The sequence below is a fragment of the Lygodium microphyllum genome, chromosome 20, assembly GCF_053477565.2.
Source record: "Lygodium microphyllum isolate KBCC chromosome 20, Lygodium_microphyllum_v1.1.10, whole genome shotgun sequence".
NCBI classification, from domain to species: domain Eukaryota; kingdom Viridiplantae; phylum Streptophyta; class Polypodiopsida; order Schizaeales; family Lygodiaceae; genus Lygodium; species Lygodium microphyllum.
In genome coordinates, this window is record NC_141154.1 from 87,845,585 (window position 1) to 87,864,952 (window position 19,368).

Sequence of the window (19,368 nt, forward strand, 5' to 3'; positions counted from 1 at the left end):
TCCTAGTGCCTTGAAAAATAATTCCACTAAGCAATAATTAAATTTGCTAGGCCAATTTGTCTTCCAAGTATCCCTAAGCAATTATTAGCCCCTAGACTAATAATAATTAATTAATTAATGCCTAGTCTCTAATGTCACCACTGACATTAGTAGTCAATAAATTAGTCTAAGCCAAAATCTAATATTAGATACCACTAAGTACTTGTCTGACATAACTTATTATGACTTTTACGTTTAGCATCATTTGATATTTCAAGGTTCGGGGTCCCACACTGAAATAATTAACTTGCATTCAACATATACAAGTCACATTAGCACATTCGATTAACTTTTAATCAAATGCTAAACAAAGTAACAAAATTTCACATCCTCGTTACATCTCCACTGAAGTTTGGGAGTCTCATTCGTCCATGAACCACTAAAAATGAACTCAAGAAAGATTACGACTTACTAAAACAGCAACATGACCGTCAATTCTTCAAGTCTTCTTCCAAGAAGCTTCAAAGCAGTCACAGTTTACTACAGAAGTCTCTAACCAATCACAGTTTTAATGAAACCAAACCCTATGACAAATCCTTCACCTCTAATTATCTATCTTTAATGTTTATAACTAAATTTCAACCAGAAAATTACCTTGCAACAAGATTAAAGCCTTGTTCTAATACCAATGTAAAAAAGACAGTTCCTTCCCAACAAGAAATATATCAACTTGAAGCAAGAAATATAACAAAAGCCATCACCAAGGCCATAGCTAATACTTGGATTTCATATAAAAGAAATATAATGATGAAAATGTGGCCAGTAGCAAAATACACATCTCTTATAATGGTGCAACAAGGTACTCACCCCTTAGCTATAGCGAGAGATCCAAGAATAGAATTCCTCTATTGGAAATTAGATTAATGGCCAAAAGATAATGAGCCATGTTACATCTTAGTCTTTTATATGCTTCCCTATACTTCATTACATCATTCTTGGTTGTTGGAGTCAATCAATCTCTCTCTCTCTCTCTCTCTCTCTCTCTCTCTCTCTCTCTCTCTCTCTCTCTCTCTCTCTCTCTCTCTCTTTCATATATATATATATATATATATATATATATATATATATATATATATATATATATATATATATATATATATATATATATATATATATATATATATATATATATTTGTGTGTGTGTGTGTACACACATGCGTGCACGTGCACACATGCTATAAATAATCTAAAAACAACATATGTGAAACCAGCTCTTTCTCTCTCCACTTGGAAAACCAATTGGACAGCTCCATGACTCCATAATCATTAGGTGTTTATGCTTATTTTGATCTAAATATAATTTAAAAAAAGTTATAAGAACACACAAATTGAGATTATCTCTTCTTCTCAGAGATCTGAAGCATTGTGCACTTTTTGGACAACTTGGCTATGAAAAAAGTGACTTCTCATTGTTTCATGATGAGGAATCCTTTTGTTTGTGAGAGAATGAGTGGGATTGCACAAAGACTATGCAACAAAATTGGCTCAAATGTTGCTTGTGCTTTTTAGAATTTGACAAGCTGAGATATTTGTGAGCATTTTTGAACACTTTAAACTTAGTTCAAGACCAATATTGAAGGTGACAATGCCATTGAGCACCTACGGATCACTTATGTCACATGCAATCGCTGAAAATACAACCATTTGTAACTAATTTGGAATAAGCAAAAGTGGGATTACGGCTCTTTTCTCATAAAAATGAATAGGAAAATTACAAAAACGCAAGGTAGAACCTAATGGAATGCATATAGCAAGGATCAAAGCCATTATCCTTTGGTTTTGAGCATGAATTGAATACTGATTTGTTATGGTAGCAATATGAGTCTGAATTTACTCTATTTAACAGTGAATTGGATGTGATAAGGTTAGGGTAAAGAAATGGAATTGATGCATTAACAAAGTTGAGGCTTTGTACAACAAATCACATTAGTTAAGAACCGTGATTTGTACATATTATGCATTGTTTACAGTGCATAACATTGTGGAACCACATGTCACTTTTGCAAGTCAATTAGACTGAGGATAGCATGGCATATGCATCACATCTGTTAGAGTGTGAACGAACTGATTGTCACACATTTGGTCAAGGCCCACAAGAGCAACTGAAAATACTATATTGGAGACAAGCCTAGGCTGGTTAAGAGCAAGACACATGGAAATCATTGGCATTGAAACACTATTGGTCTATGCCAATAGGTCTCCTATCATTCATGTAGGCTTTGAACAATCGTAAAGAAATACCTTAAGTGGAGTCAATCTTTAGGGGTTATTGTGTAACACATTTGCACCTTCAATGTCACTTTGCAAGTCAATTGCATTGTCGACAATGTGTCCTATGCATCACACTTATAAGAGTGTGAACAAATGAATTTGTTGTGCATTTGGTCAAGGTCGATGAGAGCAATTGAGAACACCGTGTTGGAGACAACTCTTGGCTGATTAAGAACAAGGCAGATGGGAATGATTGGCATTGAGAGACTGTTCGGTCTCTTGTCATTCATCTAAACTTTGAATAATGATAAAGAAATATTATAAGGGGAGCTCAACTTTGGGGACTATCACGTGTCGACTACCTTGGAAAAGCATTATAGCTCTCCAATTCAATCAGTCTTTTGTTTATTTACTGGTTTATTTCATGTGTACAAGTTAATTAATGATCATTTCCCTTTAGATAATTTCCGAAGGCCAGTTTCACTGACTGCCTTGTATTTGACTAGTCCTACCGAAAGAATATCATTCCAAAAGGGGAGGGACATAACTGCTATTGTCTGATGCACATAAAAAGTTCATTCAAGTTAACAAGGTAATCACCAGAAAATAAATGGAAGCAGGCTGCTGTGAACAGAACCAACCTGACTCCTCAGGTCTGAATGTCTATTGAACTGTCATACCTTCTCAAGTCTGAATGCATAGCTAACAGCATGACTAACAGGAGTGACATAACACTTACCAAATGGCATAGCCCAGAAATACAAATGAAAATCGATTGCCACAGAAATTGGAGCTCACATATAACAAAATGCCACAAGCATGAACTTACACATGCACAAACAATACACCACATAACTGCAGTGATAGGCTAAGAACCATATACTGTGCTAAATTCAATATTAAACATAATTTGTATTCGTAACAATTCCGGATTTTTAAGCACAGTACAGTTTGTCACAGTTTACTATTGACACATACCTGTTTGATATTGCTAAAATATTATCTCTAAAGTGCACCAACAGATCAGTGTTCTCTTGGAGCTGCATACAACACCATATTGCTCCATTAATCACATTATCATAGGACAGATACATCCTTTTTTCAAACCAATATTCTAACCAATGCCTCGGCCCTCCAGTAAAATATATGATCTAACCAATGCCACCAGTAAAAGGTAAGAGAAGGTTATATGCACACCTTACAGGCAGTAAAATTTGCATTTATTTGAGCAATAAGTTGAGAGTTCTGATCAAGTAGCTGTCCCGCTGTCCCTTCAATAGCTGTCAGCAATGGTAACAGGATCACTTTTAAGTTCAAGCCAGAGAAAAGACTTTTGAGTAAGAAAATAAATGCATTCACTCAAGCAATTTCCAGCACCACAGATGATGGTACAGAAAGAAGACCTCTTAGACTGTAGACAGGTAATTATGTTTCATTTTGCAGGACCCATAACTCACTGTCAATATCTGTGGTTCAAATGCATGAGATATTCCTATATGTAGGATTCAAATATGAAGGGAGGCTTCTACACCCTTTGTTGGAAATTAGTTTTACAAGGGAAGATATATTTTTGTAACCCCAATGCCATGTCTGCATAAAAGGAGAAGAATGTCCAGTCCCAAGGTCATTGTCAGGTCACCATGGGCAGACAAATCACTAGCAAATCCCCACTTCACAATAGATACCAACATTGCACTGCAGGTCTCTAATGGGTTTAACAGTATCCACACCAGACTAGTAGTCAGTCTTCTTTTTCAGCTGTGCCAAGAGCAGCAAGAGATGTACAAATGCACCAAAATGGCCAACAAAAGGTGTTGAGGACCACAAGATTGATTTGAGGCATGGAGGAAGCAGCAAAAACTTTGTGATTTGGGACACACGGACAGCTAGACAATAACAAAGACCCTTGAATCATAGGCACTGCTCTCTGATGACATGACACAAAAAAAGTGTGTTAATGGCCAATGGGAACTAATCAAACCATAGCACACAAGCAAACTCAAGTATGCAGACAGAACAACATTCATAAGTGATCATACAATGCTACAGGCCACATTTCTCTGTATATGAAGGGAATGTAGGTGTAAGCACCTGCCCTATGGCCTTCCCCTATTTTTACTAGAGGTAATTCTGTATTTGTTAGGTTCAGCAGGTATAGCCTTCTCTTTCTTACTGAATCTAAGATACGTATTTATCTATACATCCCAATTCGTTTAAGGTTTTCATATACATACAACCTCCACAATACCACAAGATACTCTTTAAAAGAGCATTGGCTCTGATATCATGTGAAGATATGCTAGGGTTTGCAATAAGAAAACACATAACATATGAACACAACTAAAACACAATAACACAATAAACGCAAAACCCTAAATGCAAAACTCAAAACGCATCATCCAATGCTGAAAGCAGTTGGGCGACAGCAGAGAAGGTGTGAAATGATGAAGGTGTCCTGCAGGACAGCAAAACACAAATGCTGAAGCAGTCACCTGACAATGGCCGCATGTTGCCTAGCTCCCCGAGATGTAAACACAGGCAGGGCAGGTACTGATGATGACGTGGACTGCTGGCATCTGTAGGCAGACAGCAAATGCAGTAGCTTGAGGACTCCAAACGGCAGGGCAGCAGCTGTAGACAGGTGGCTAGGTGCTAGGGTGGAAGGGCTGCAGTTGGCAGGAGCTGGACAAACTAGAGCTAATGGCTGAAATCTGCACATGAGGGTTGGAAACCTGAACACAAGGATGGGGCTGAATGGTGGATAGCCTATCTACTTGTAGATGCAAAAGGATCCTCCCAAATTAGGGTTTTGCATGTGGGACACAAGTTCTCTAGAACCACTCCCTGTTCAATGAAACTTTTGGTAATTTACATGTTTTGGGCTGTTTTAAAGAGCTAATCAGAATACAATGCATTTTTAGTTCAACAACCCCTCTCAGGCCCAAAATTGGAACCAAGAAGGGGCTTGAAGAAAAGCTCAAGCCCAATTTTTTCCAAATTAGACCATAGCATTCCATCTATATATCAACACCTCTAAAGTAGTGTTGTGTTATGTCAACTTGGTGAATATAACATGGGTTTCCTTGTGAGTTTTGCAAGTTGCCAGCTCAACAAAGTAGAAATAAAATACTCCACTACCAAAAGATAAGGTTTAACAATGATTTATACTATTAAAAAAGTTTTGTTATTATCTCCTTGCTGCACCTTTTATCTTTTTTGTTGGCCATCAAGCATTATTGTACCTTGTAAATAAACCATGTGCCATAGGATGCATTGCCAAATGGCTCAAGTCATTATAAAGCTTGAGTTGGATGACAGCTACATCCATCATGTGGATAATGTGACACATCCAATGATACATGGAAAAGATTGGATACCTTGTTTGTTGCACAATCCAAGTCCTCAAAGTATGGTTTACTGATTGAATTTTTTTGACTCGACATGAAGCCTCATACATCCTTGGCATCCCATCTAAACTACATGGAGAGTCTTCTAACCCAGCTTGCAGGAATAAATCTGAAAATGGATGAAGATATATGTATTGGTGTATTGCTAAAAAGTTTGCCTCCTGATTATGAAAACATACAAGCTAACCTAACCACTTGAGGGTGTCAATGGTGAGGGAAATGATGAAGAAGTATGGGAATGTGGTGGTATGATGGTTAAGAACTACCGATGGAGACACCTCATGATCCACTCAAGGATGCTCTACACAATGAGATGCATAGAGTAGTGTGCTACATGATAAGGATGTGCATGCAAGAGGTGCCATTTGGACAGTGTGGCATTGGGCAGATTGACGGTCCTGACGAGAGTAAGGTGTCACAGGCAAGTGACAGTGTTGGGGAGCAACACTAGGCAACGGCAAGAGGGGTGCAGATTCAAGCAAGTGGTGGGCAGACTTGGTGGTGGCATTCCAGCTATTTGGCGGTGGTATTGCAGCTATGCAAGGTGACGCAAGCAACTACACTAGTTGGTTATAGTGGCTGGGCTAGACAAGACAACTCATCCTCCTCCTTCAACACATTAGCTGAGCAGGCTGAGCCGAGTTAGTGGCAATAACAACCTCAAGCAGGTGGCATCACCTAACAGTGATGAGACAAAACCCGCATGTGTGGCTCTAATACCAAACTTGAGAAGCAGCTAACTATGGAGGAGAGAGAATTGAGATGCAGTAGACAGTAGACAGTGTAAGCTCAAGAGAATGTATTAGCTCAAGAGAAAACATCACAAAAAAGTACAAAGTACAACTAAGTTCTCAAGACCTAACCGATCTTCCATACTCTAACTAGAGTTGGATTAACTTAACTCTACAACCTAGTATCACCACATTTGAAGTCCTATGACACACCACACTTTGATACTTTAATAAGTGTCCATACCACACAAATTATATTGGGCATTGCCTAAAATTGGCAAATTCTAACATGAAGAACTAAGCATACTATAAATGTTAGACTAGCCTAATAATGTACTCGCCTAGTGGATCCTAAGCCTCTCTTGGGTGATCACTTGGACTCCCTTGGTAAGATAACCATTGCCTCTATAGTCTTGGTAGGCCATTGGGCAGCCAATATACACCCTTTGTCCGATGCCTTGGCTACTTTGGGGTGGGACGCCTTGAGGTAAAAATGGCCTTGAGCTTTTCTTGAAATCCCTTCTTGGTTCCAAAAATCCATTCCATACTAATTAGCTTTTTAGAAAAAGCCCCAAAACATATAAATTACCCAAAGTTTCATGAAACCGGGAGTGGTTCTATGTCCCACATGCAAAACCCTAATGTGGAGGATCCTTCTGCATCTATAAATAGACAAGCTGTCCACTATTCAACCTATCCTTGTCTTGCACGTTTTAGCCATCAATCCTCTTTCACTAGTTGTCCAGCCCCAAGCAACTGCTGCTACGTAGTCTACAACTGTCATCTTGCCTCCCACTACTGTCAGTAATAAGCTGCCATAATCTTAAGGCAATTACATAATACATTGCTGCATTTACCAATTCCAGTTCTAGAGACTGCTACGTTATGGTTTCCAACTTGTTGCCCTTCCATTTCCAACATTGGCTTGATTTGCATTTGCATCTATAGTAGATTCCTTTTCTATTTTCAGCTCTTTTCTTCATCTGCATGTGCTCCGATTGGTGGTTACTACACTCCAAATCTGTCTGCGATGGATGATACACATTGACACCTCCCTCAACCCATTCCCATGAGAGCCACCAACTGTTGGATAGCTTTTTCCTTGAGAATTCTATACATTCTCTCATTCATTTATAACATTGATTCATTCACTTCAAAGTTCTCTTTCTTCTCTTTATGTGTTTTGCATTTTGCATTCAGGGTTTGCATTTATTGTATTACTGTCTAAGCTATTGTGTTTCAACCGTATTCGTACATTCTGTGTTTTCTCAATGCAAACCCTAGCATATCTTCACAATCCTAAGTGTGTTCAAACAAGTTACTACCAAACTATGGCAGCAAATTTATTCATCTTATTGTTATAAAAGTGACATATTATTTAGTTATTTAATTTGTGGTTTTCCATTTGTCTATTTTGCTGCATTAGCAGTGACTTGTTATGCATGGCGTCATGTGTGACACGAGTTGCATTGTGCTTGGTGGATAGATGGTAGAGAATTGAAGTGCTTTACCTTTTTGGTGAGCAAATTATCAAAAGGAGTTATGTGGATGTGAGTGCATCTTTATGCACGAGATTCTTACACTTCTTTGTGGCTTACTGTCTTGGCCTTTATGCACCTAATTGGGCTTATTGATCGTTTCTCTTGTGCTATGTGTGGATATTCAAAGGCAGTGCTAGATACAAGTTTTCATTGTGAGAACTTAAGTGATTTGCATCAAGAGTTTCTTTTCAAAGTTCCCTTCATGCCAGTTATCTTACAACAATCAAGTGCCAATAATCATATCACCTTAGGCCCCACTTCTCTTGTTGTGCATTCTGGAGTACTTGGATTTCTCCACAACGACTTCTTGGATCAACAATGCTTCTTGGATCCCTTTGTGGAGTCACAACACTATGATCGTAGCCTACAATACTTTTTCATGAGTGAAGTGCATCCCCTTCCACAGGTTCTGTCGTCTTGATTAGCCAAGACAGAGCAGTCATCTTGACCACTCAGCCAACATGAGACTCCTTGGCTCACCCTTCAGCCCCAATCCTGAAGACACAGAAGCCTAAGGCCCATTGTATCACCATTTGTTTTCAGTTATCATCCATTAATTCTCTGAGTTTCTAAGTTCATTCACCGCTAGTGTTTGTCATACACCCTATTGTCTCCAATGCAAACCCCTTTACAGCACTTGCCTAGGAGGAAACAGCAACAGTGTGAGGCAAGACACCATCGGACAGTCATGTAGTGTGCAATAATAAGTCTTTGCAATGAGCAGTGAGAAGGCAGCCACAGAAGTTAAGAGCATAAAACAAAAACCATGATGGAAACCTATAAAGAATAAGCATATACAATCAAAGAGGAACAAAACACACATGTACACAGTACACAATCTCCTGCAAAGCAAGAATTAAGAGCAACAGAAAAGCAAGCACTTTGTGAAGTGAGAAGAGGTCACACAAGCATTCATCTATATAGAGAAAAGCAAGCACTTTGTGAAGTGAGAAGAGGTCACACAAGCATCCATTTATATAGAGAACACTTGCAGAGACTCATGAAAGTCATAGAAGAAATCCCATGCTAGACAGTGGCTGCACACCCAAACACAAAGAGCCACCCAAAAAGATACTAGAACACTCTAATGTCTGCTAAACTCTGGGAAGAGATCCCACAGAGACCCAAGTTTCTAGAACAGCTCTGTCTAGGCCCTTAGAGAACCCTAGTTTCTACTGAGTCCAGAAGACACAGGATTGTAGATTCATCTCCCTTGCATAGATACCATGAGCCTTATTCCTTTTTCTTATACAATCCATATAGCAAAACACCCTCTTCTAATCGACATGACACAGGATTATCATTTCTCCAGAATCCCATCTGAATTCTCCCTTAGGGACTCACACCCAACGTTCTGTTCTTCATATTTCTGAAGGGTCAATTCAATAAATTGTTCTTTAACCAAAGTAAATGAAGCAATTCTCAATTTGAAGTCCTAGGGTGGTGACAGTGTTAAATGGAACAAATCCTCCAAATAATTGAAGCTGTCTTTACTTTTCCAAAAAAGCTACCAGATAATAGATTGTCTGCATTCAAATATAGCCAGCACAAACAAATGCTGACATATGGGAGACTCTTTTGGCAAAGTAAGCACTGAGAGGGTGTGCCAGCAAATTAAGCCACTTACACTCATAATACTTGGGCAGTTTAAAGGCATACTGTTTTTCTCTTTTTACTGTTTTTTTTTAATAAATCAGTTGCCACGGTGTCAGAGTAAAGTTTCGGGCAGAACTGTACCTAGTTTATTATTACCAAACTGTTTTCAAGGTATTTTTGATTGCATGAAAGCCTCATAGGTGAGATCAACAAACATAACCAAAAGGCAGGCAATGATAAACGTTACAACCACTTGCATACTAAAAAGTCGGAAATATACAATTAAAAATATGCTTGGATAATTGGACTTAAAAATAACTACCTTCCACTTTTACTCTCACCTTCCATTTAAAAGTGAACTACCTTTAAGATGGGAAAATCTTCTCAAGTTAGCATAATTTTGATCATTGGCATATGAAGACTAACAATACCTCCATTGGGAATACCATCATCATTTTCCACTGGCAAGATTGGTGCAGTGTAAGTAGGTGTAGATCGTACTTGATTAGGAGGTTTATAATCTGATGGTTTATCCTGAACATAAGAAGGTTCAATAACAATACATAGATGATGTCAGAAGGAGCTATCGATGCTTACAATAAATATGATAGTTATAGGAAAAATTTTGGAAGTTGAAATCGCCCTCCATCTTTTCTACCCCGGTATTAATAAATCAATAGTCAGGCTTTTACACGTAGCCAAGTTATAATAAGTTTAACTACATGTTCTGTTGCCTTTACGACAGCATTGCCTCACTACTTTCCTTTTCATCTACTCCCAATCCTGATCATGTGATGAAAACAGACAGTTGAAATTTCAATCACACATAAGCATAACAGCCTTCAGCTTTTGGAAATCCTCACCATGTGAATCTTTAAAGAATGCACATATATCCTTTGCTTTTTTTATCCCAAAAAAAGAGGGCTTAAATTGCATATGTACTTTGCAATTTCTATGAAAATAAAATGAGTACATATGTATACCTTCTTATCTTTGCTCTTCTTGGGTGGATTTTGTTCTTCTGCCTTTCGTCTTTTTTCACTATCCTTCTTCTGTCACACCATTAATATAATTATCATCACTGGCGTATGAGAGATTTAAAACCATGAATGAGTACGAGTAAAAATTATCAGTATGATCGAGTTATAATGGATGTGGCATTATCCTCCACAGCTATTAACAATTTGTTGCCATGAGTGAGCTAAGGTAGGTACTTATATTTGCAAGCAAGAAGACCTTGCCCACGTCTATTTTTAAATTCTCTTTTTCTGCTGTGGAACACACCTCAATAACCACCAAGGATCTGAATTATATGGCATGCTGAGCTACAATGTGGAAGCAAACCACCTAAACAATTTGAATATACAAGCTTGAACACAAATAAGTACACTTCTCAGAAAAGTGTACTTGAGGCTCCATTAGTTCAGAGGCGGATGATTAATTTTCCTTATACTCATAGAGAATAAGTTGACAGAAATTACGTGCCTAGAAATATTGGAGAGGGTATGATGAATGCAATGTAAAGTGCTCTCTCTCTTATGAAAATCATCATGAAAGTGAAGTGAAGCACACTGAATATCATCTCTTTGAAAAGAAAGTCTAGCACAGACTTTGAGGAGAAACAACATCTAGACAAACTAATTAATGATATCAATGACAGGTCAAAAAACCTTACAAGATATTACTAAAAGATGATACTTGTAAAAGAATTATCAGGATAGAGGGGGTAGAAGAGTGTACCAACATCCACCTACACCGCAGGGCAACATCACGAACTGTTTTCTCTGGTAAGCGGGCAGCAATTTTAATGTACTTGTTGATTGGTGATTCACCAGCAAATCTGGAGACAAAAATAAGCAGAATGCACATTGGCATGAGATCAAGGTACCCAACTGGTTCGATCACAAGTAAATCCTTTACCTCCACCATTGTTTTGCATAGATTTAGTCCTAGCTCAAATCAACTGTTTACATTTAGAGGGTTTAATTTAAAGCCACTTCCAGCAGCCTCTTTCATCTATTCTATAGCCTATATTACAATAAAGACAGCTTTCCAAACCAAACACCGATCCGACATGGCACATAGAGGGTAATCCCAAAGCTTTTAAAATGTCCCTTTCTTCCGAGTACAGATGGGTGGGCTTCCTCCCTTACTCCCCCTCTCCGACCCTCCCCCTTTCTCTCTCTCTCTCTCTCTCTCTCTCTCTCTCTCTCTCTCTCTCTCTCTCTCATTCAGCTTGATCATGATCTCTTGTCTCCTTGGATTGATCTGTCACTTTTGCCCATTACCATAGGTCCAATCACCCTTCTGGCCTGATTTTACAAGCTATGAAGCAAAGGATGTTTCTAAGACTATTGATTGAAGTTTAAAATTAAAGGAAGATAAACCAGATTAAAGGTCAATATGTGTCACGTATGCCGCAGCCCATCCATCACGCCACCATGGGCCCACCACCATACACTCCATCCCCCCTCCACAACTAGCAAACTAGGCGCTCTCTCTCTCTCTCTCTCTCTCTCTCTCTCTCTCTCTCTCTCTCTCCACCCGTGTGTGTGTGTGTGTGTGTGTGTGAAAGCAATACAATGGGAAATTTCTATAGCAGAAACAAGTGTTTTACAGCAGCAATAGCAAGTGTTGTCTCCCACCCCCCCCCCCCCAAAGAAAAAAACCACCACAATTAGAATGGAAGGTTCATCTTTGAAAAGCCCCACATGAGGGGAGAGGAAAATATGGAGTCGATCTAAATACATAGTCGATTCAAACGCACAGGGCTGCATAAATGCACTGCATGAGATTTGCAAAATGCAAGACAATAAGCTGGAAAATGTTCCAAAGCAATTCAAGACATGTATGAATGAAATGATAGGCAACCTTGTAAGAACATGACAATGACAACACTTTCAACTTAACCAACTCGATCAATTATCACCATGAAAATTGGGGGGGGGGGGGGGGGGGGAAGAGAGAGAGAGAGTCGAAACACACCATGTTGAGAGGGGAACCGGCCCCTCCCCATTTACAAGAATTTATTGAAACAAAACCACGGGCACCAAGTGCCTAAACCATATACAAAAGACTGATTTGCTACAATTCTGAAAATTAGGGTTTTGAAACCCTAATTTCTGCAAACTCGGACAGCAAGCTGATTTTTTTCTTAGTGCTTGGATTAGATCAAACTAAGTAAAAAGTGCTTCTTGGATGAGAGATAGATGGGAGAGTACAAAGAATATGGCTGAAATTTCAGCATGAGAGCTTATTCCAAATGAAGAGAGAGACTTCCAATATATAGGTGTGGGGCTTGGGTGCTCAAAAGTGAAAAGTAGAGGTTACAAACGACAAGTATTTACTGAAAATGACAAGTGTAGAGACACTTGTTTCTTCAAAATGACACATGTTTTATAATAAATGCCAATGTTGCTTTCCTAGAGAAAGAAACTTCCAAACCTTCTACTCTAAAAATCTCTCAATGGTTAAGAATTTGAGATAGCTACTAAAGACAAAATGTTCCTTGCAAAATTTCAGAGCCTTTGATGTAAATAGAATTTCCATTTGAGCAATTTCCAAAAACAGTAACCTCTTAAATTTTAGGAGTCGCCAAATTTAGCTTCTGGAAAGCTTCATTATATGTAGGTTCACCAGTTCATGGTCTATTTCCTAGATCATGAGCACCTGGTTTTACTTTCTGAAACCACTCATTGTATAGGCTTCTAGTCAATGCGACTATCTGAGTGTAAAAGTCTTAGTCACCTCAGCTTTCTGGTCAATTTGACTGCCTAACTAAACTTTTAATTTCTCTTAGACATCTTGTCAATGACGACCCAAGTATAATTATAGGATGTTCTAGCCATTGACCACCCTTAAAATGAAATATGAACATTCAATCATATTTTTAAACACTTAAATAACAAATTGTGTTTCAAAGTACATGAGCATCAAATTAATTTGGAATCATTGAGCCAATATATCTTCGTCACAATTGATATACAAAGGTTTGTTACAAACATGCAAGGGCCATGCAGGCTAATGTGGCATAAATGCTCTTAAAATGCAATGCAAAAATAGAGGGACAATTCTATTAACGAATTGTGTCATGGAAAGAGGCCATAGAAAAGGGCATTTAGTGAGTTGCAAAAAGAACTCATGAAATACAAAAGACAATTGGAAATAATGAAAATGACATGTATGACAATCATTTAACGCTGAAGCTTGAAGAGCAACTGCAAGAATGTAAAAAGCCTATGATATTGTATATTCAAAAGGAGGAGAAGAGTACCCCAAAAGTACAAGATGAAATAAAAGATGTTTGTGTACATGTGGAAAAAGAAATCAACTCATGGGCTGAAATAACAAAACAAATGCAAGCACAAGTGAAGGAAACCACGCAATGGATTACTGTGGTTAGAAAGCAAAAAATGACATTCGTTCACCAAGTGAAGATAATAATTACCACTCTTGAGAAGGAGGCAAACCATAGAGTACATGCTTTGCCAATGCACATAGTAGGGTGGGCCAAAGAAGACACCTTGCAAGAAGATGCAAAAGCACTTGGAGCGAAATCGGTGCAAATGAGGTACCAATCATAGATGCATGGCATGTGAGCACAATAACTGTCAAAATTCTTGAGTTTGAGGATATGGAAAAAAAGGGGTCCTTGTCCTAGAGAGGAGCCCTAAAAGGGAATAAGACATATTTAGATGAAGACCTTACTCCAGTCCAAATTGCAGACAGAAAAAAGCACATGCTCCATGTGCACGAAGCTCAAACAAGAAGAAAATTTGCAATGTATTGTGATGGATGAGTGATTATCACCAACTATCACTCCAAATAACAATACACAAACTATGAGAATTTAAGATTCACAATGTGGAACTATAATAGGGCTCTTCGTACAGATGCAAGTTATTTTGAGGATACCACTGGGAATGCAAATATTGCCATGTATATTGAGATGCACCATTGCACTAGTAGGCATTTACCAAAGGTACAAGGATATAGATGTCAGAGTGCAGCGATGCGGAAGCGTAGGACAAAGACTAAGAGAGAGTGAACATAGAGAGAAAAAAGAAAGAAAGAAAGAAAGTTATATTAACGTCTACAACAGGCCAAGTTGGCCTATGAGACCAAAATGTTGCACACAAATGTCTGGGAGATTTCAAAAGTCCCAGTGAAGCTAACATTTATGCTATGTTGAACTAACTTGAGTAGGTACAAAATGATATCTGGACTAGATACAATCTAGAGGTACTCCCAGTGCGGTGTGGAACTGCTCCTGGGGTGTTCATCCTAAGATGTCCCGCATGGGTCGGTCTAGCATGGAGAGGCTAAAGCGGCGGGGCGAGGCCCTCCGATGGCGGCGTAGTATTCCTTGTATCTTTGACCAGTGTCTTCTGCAGGGACGGGGGCCGGCGGGGCGTGGTCGCCGGGCTTTACCTCTCGCTGTGGCTATTTCTAAGGTGGTCCCCGAGGGCCGGGAGGCCGGTTGGGCTGGTGGGGCCTCGGTGGTGGGGAGGGTAGCTGGTATTTGGTAGAAGTCGTTGAGTGTGCGTTGGTTGGTGGCTCCTTGTCTTTGCTCCGTGGTTCGTAGGAGGTGGTCTCTGTGGCGTCATATTTCCAGTAGAAAGAGCCCCAGGCATCTCTGGTCTTTGAATTCCATCACCTTGGAGAGTGGTCCGAATCCTTCGCTAAATAGGCAGTGGAAGCATCCCCGGATTTCGTAGTATACTGGGCATCTACAGATATAGTGTTCCCCTGTCTCTGGCTCGAGATGGCAGAGCTGACAGATTCGGTCTTCTGGGGGGAGGGGGGTTGGCCCCGTATCTGCCCGTTTCGACCCGTAGTTGGTGTGAGGACGTGCGGATCTGTCCGATGGCACTTCTGACCCCGTCAGACAAGTGTGTGTCCATGTAGCTTGGGCGAGTGATGAAGCCGTCCGGGGAGATATGCAGGAAGTGTTCTCGGTAGAAAGCCTTATTGGTTCCTAGTTCCGATGTGGGGGTCACCCATGTCCTGGCGGTGTCTGTCTGGATGATATCCATTCTGGTGATGCGATTTACCTCCTCTCGGCTGAGCTCCAGGTGTGGGCAGTCTAGGATGTATTGTAGTGGGGGGAGGTGGTCCATGTGCAGGCCATGGAGCCGTAGCCAGGTCTCTGTTCGGGCATACCAGCACTCAGTGTCCCCTTGTGTTGCTAGCTGTTTGGATGACTTCAGGGCAAGTCTGGGGTACCGGTGCCGGGGCAGGTCCCATATTCGGCGCAAGAAGGTCACGGTCTGGAAGAGGGCCTCAGCCACGAGGGGCGGTGCCCCCAGCTTTGCGCGGATGATCTCGTGTGGTACGGAGGGCTTGCTTCGGATCATCCGTGAGATCATAAGTACTAGGGGTCTCTCCATCTGGTCCCATCCCTCATAGGTGGCCTCCTCCTCAGGCAGTGGCTGATCCTGTGGGGCCCTCCGCGTGTGGTAGAGATTGAACCCCATATGGGAGCCCCGTACAGGAGGGTTGGTGTGACCAAGGTGTCAAAAAGCCAGAGTTTTGTCCGGGGTTCCTGGAACTGTATGCGGGCACATTGGTTCTCCATTGACCCAAGGGCTGCATAGCCTCGGGTTAGTCTATCTTCCACAAATTTTCTCAGGGTAAATCTCGGTCCAGAGAATGTAATCCCCATATAGACGTATCTTTGGACCACGTCCACGGTTTCTCCACCGTATGTGAAGGGGGGTACCGACCGACGGAGCCATTGGGTTGACGTGTTGAACACCATGACCTTGGTTTTTCCCAGGTTCACAGTTAGGTCTTTGTCTTGGCATAAGGCCTGTAGTGCGTCCAGTTGGCGCTGCAGCCCTTCGGGTGTGTTGGAGATGAGGACTATGTCGTCCGCATATAGTAAGATAGGTATCACTGTCCCTCCCAGGCTCGATCCCACCTCGCCCAATCTATCTATGTACTCTGAGATCTCATCAATGTAGAGGCCAAATAGGGTGGGCGAGAGTGGGCATCCCTGCTTGACTCCGATGGTACTGGTGATCTCCTTTGACAACCCTCCCGGTGCCCAAACTCGGCCCGTTACAGATTCGTATAGTGCCAATATCCCCCATCGTATTTTGGTTGGTACCTCCAGTTCCTGTAGTCTCTGCGTGAGCCTCGCTCGTAGGACTGTGTCAAAGGCCTTGCGGAAGTCCACGAAGCAACAGTACACCCATCTTCCATGTGCTCTGTCCTCCTCTATGATGGCTCTCAGTGTGAGGATATGGTCAAGGGTGCAGAACCCCCTCCTAAACCTTGCTTGTCCTGCTGCTCGGTGTTGGTGTTGCTCTGCCCACTTGCTCAACTCGTGGTCTAGTATGGATCCATAGAGCTCGGCTAGTACATGGCCAACCATGACTGTTCGGTAGTTCGTGGAAACCATGGGGTCTCCGGCCTTCAGGATAGGTATTATGGTGTTGGCTAACCAACTGGCTGGGAAGCCTTCGCATAGGGCTCTGTTGAACATGTGTGCTAGGAGAGGTGCCAGTATGTCTCCAGCATGGGTCAAATGCTCTGCTACCAAGCCTTCGTGGTCTTGGGCACGGCCATTTTGGAGTCTGTCAATGGCGTCCCAAACCCGCCCCGTGCTGAAGAATGTGGATGATCTGGGTCTGCTCCCTGGGGGCCGGGGTAGCTGGGGCTGCTTGGGTACTTGGTATAGTGAGGTTGCATATGCGTGCCAAGTGTCCGGGGAGGTGATGGGCGTCTGGGCTCGGGGCTCCTGAAACGCCTTCCATGCCTCTTTGCTGTCCTGTCCTAAGAATAGCTGGTAGAATTCGTGTTCCACTTTGGAGAGGTAGGCTCGTTTCTTCCGTCGCACTAGGCGACGGAAGATCAAGCGTGCATGTTTATGCGTGTGTACTCCCCGTGCTTCGTCCTATTGAAGACGGAGCCAGGTTTCCCTGCACTCTGCATCGTACCAGCTATTCTGTGGAACATTCTTGTTCGGAGGGGTGGGGTTGGGGAGAGGGGGATGTGTGGGGGAAGTATTCGGCAGCTGAGGTGTGTAGTGTGCCCGCCAACTGTGCTGTGACCTCCTCCAGGGGTGCGTGGGGGTACATTTCTTGCAGGCTCCAATAGAGATGGTCGGAGTATGCGCTCGCAGTTAGCCTGGTAAAGTGGTACCTGGGGAATCTTGGGGGGTTGCTTGCTGGGGGGGGTTAGATCATACCTGCAGGTTATGTCAAATTGTAGGTATGCATGATCGGCAGCCACTGCGAGTGGGCGAGGTGATATTTTAAAGGACTGGACGTCGGGGATAAGTGATAGAGGGCCGAGGATATAGTCCACTGTGCTTGCTCCCAATTTCTGTGTGGGTGCTCCATGTGCCCCCCGTCCGATGCAGTTGGCCGCGTGCTTATGTGGGAAGCATGTGAGGGCATCCGACCCGGGCCATCTGTCGAGGCCGTTGAGGATGGCCAGTCCGTGTGCCCCCCCTAACGCCAGTAGGTGTTCGCCATATTCAGTGCAATCAGCTGTGTCCTGTGACGCCCGGTTGAGTCCTATCTCCTCCGGTGCAATCTCTTTGTACATGTGGTCTTCGCTCTCGAAGAAGGGGGTCTGCCTTTGTGCTGTGCGTGCTTTGAAGTCTCCAGCCAACATGACATCCCCCAAGCTGGAGTAGTGCATGATATCTTCGTACAGTGGTAGGTATGGTGACTCGCCCTTCTGTGGTGCGTATGGGGAGTGTGCTGGTGGGAAATAGCACACCGCCATGTATATGTCTCGGGGGCAATCTGTGTGTATCCGGATCCACATGAACCGGGCTTCCTCATCTTTCCGCATGACTTGCACCATGGGCTGTAGCTCCTCCCTGTACAACACAGCCACCCCTCCGGACCCTCGGGTCCCTCCTTTGGTTCGGGCTCTAGGGCGGCATGCCGTCTCCCATCTATATCCCCTCACTTCTGGTAAGTAGGTGCCTGGGCTTTGGTGGGTTTCTGTGCAGAGGATGATGTCCTTGCCGGTGAAGGTCTCTTGGAATAATCCTGCATCTGTCTTCATAGCTCCGTTGCAGTTCCACACTGCAAAACTCAGGTGGGTCTCATAGGCCGCGCCCCGTCATTGGCGCTTATCTGTGATGATGACCCGACCATCTCTGTATACTGCCCATTTTGACGGGGCGAGAGAGAGGGAGAGAGAGATGGTCCGCGTCGCCTACGATGTGAAGGAGCTCCTGAAGGCCTGTCCGGTGAAGATCGAGAGCGAGGGACGGATGGCGAGGAGAGACGGGCGACGATGGGGCGGGACGGACGGGCGATGACGGGGCAAGGAGAGACGGGGGATGGTGGGCGACGGACGGACGGGCGATGACGAGCGAGAGAGAGAGAGAGAGAGAGAGGAGAGAGGAGAGAGAGAGAGAGAGAGAGAGAGAATTTATGAAAAAAGAGAGAGAGAGAGAGAGAGAGAGAAAAGGAGATAGTGTAAACGCAGAAAATCTGCGGTGTAGTATGCTGTATAAGAGTGCAGAAATACACAAGGGGACAGAGGAAATATCTGCGTATGTCTCCGACTTGATGACCTCGATCTCCGTCAGCCTGAGCACAGTCTGTCTCAGCCAACAGATCTCAAGATCAGAATCTGAAATCACTGAATAATGTGTGCTAGAGTGTGCCACAAAACCAGCTATAAATAGCCGAAAAATAGAAAATAACTGCAGTAAGTCGGCTACAGCTGACTGCAGTAATAACTGTCCGACTGCAATAACCTGTCCAACTGCAGGTGCTGATGTGGCACCTGCTGACGTGGCATTGACGTCCGTATTGTCCAGGAAATGACTAGCTAACACCCCCTCTCAGATCCTGGACGGGTCAAAAGACT

General features: G+C 42.4%; 1 protein-coding gene across 5 annotated transcripts in view; it reads right to left on the reverse strand.

Annotated features, from left to right (window-relative positions):
* The window catches only part of LOC148019111 (histone H2A deubiquitinase (DUF3755)), a 64,836-nt gene that overhangs the window by 20,634 nt on the left and 24,834 nt on the right, over positions 1 to 19,368 (reverse strand). For 2 of the 5 annotated variants that reach the window (XM_087660616.1, XM_087660615.1), the window contains 5 exons: positions 11,266 to 11,365; positions 10,509 to 10,577; positions 9,957 to 10,059; positions 3,448 to 3,530; positions 3,229 to 3,290 (listed from right to left, as the gene is read on the reverse strand). In XM_087660616.1, coding sequence (XP_087516742.1) covers positions 3,229 to 3,290; positions 3,448 to 3,530; positions 9,957 to 10,059; positions 10,509 to 10,577; positions 11,266 to 11,365 — 417 coding nt within the window. Of the gene's footprint in view, positions 1 to 846; positions 954 to 3,228; positions 3,291 to 3,447; positions 3,531 to 9,956; positions 10,060 to 10,508; positions 10,578 to 11,265; positions 11,366 to 19,368 lie in introns of all 5 variants that reach the window. The other 3 variants (XM_087660618.1, XM_087660620.1, XM_087660617.1) reach the window with 3 other exon arrangements.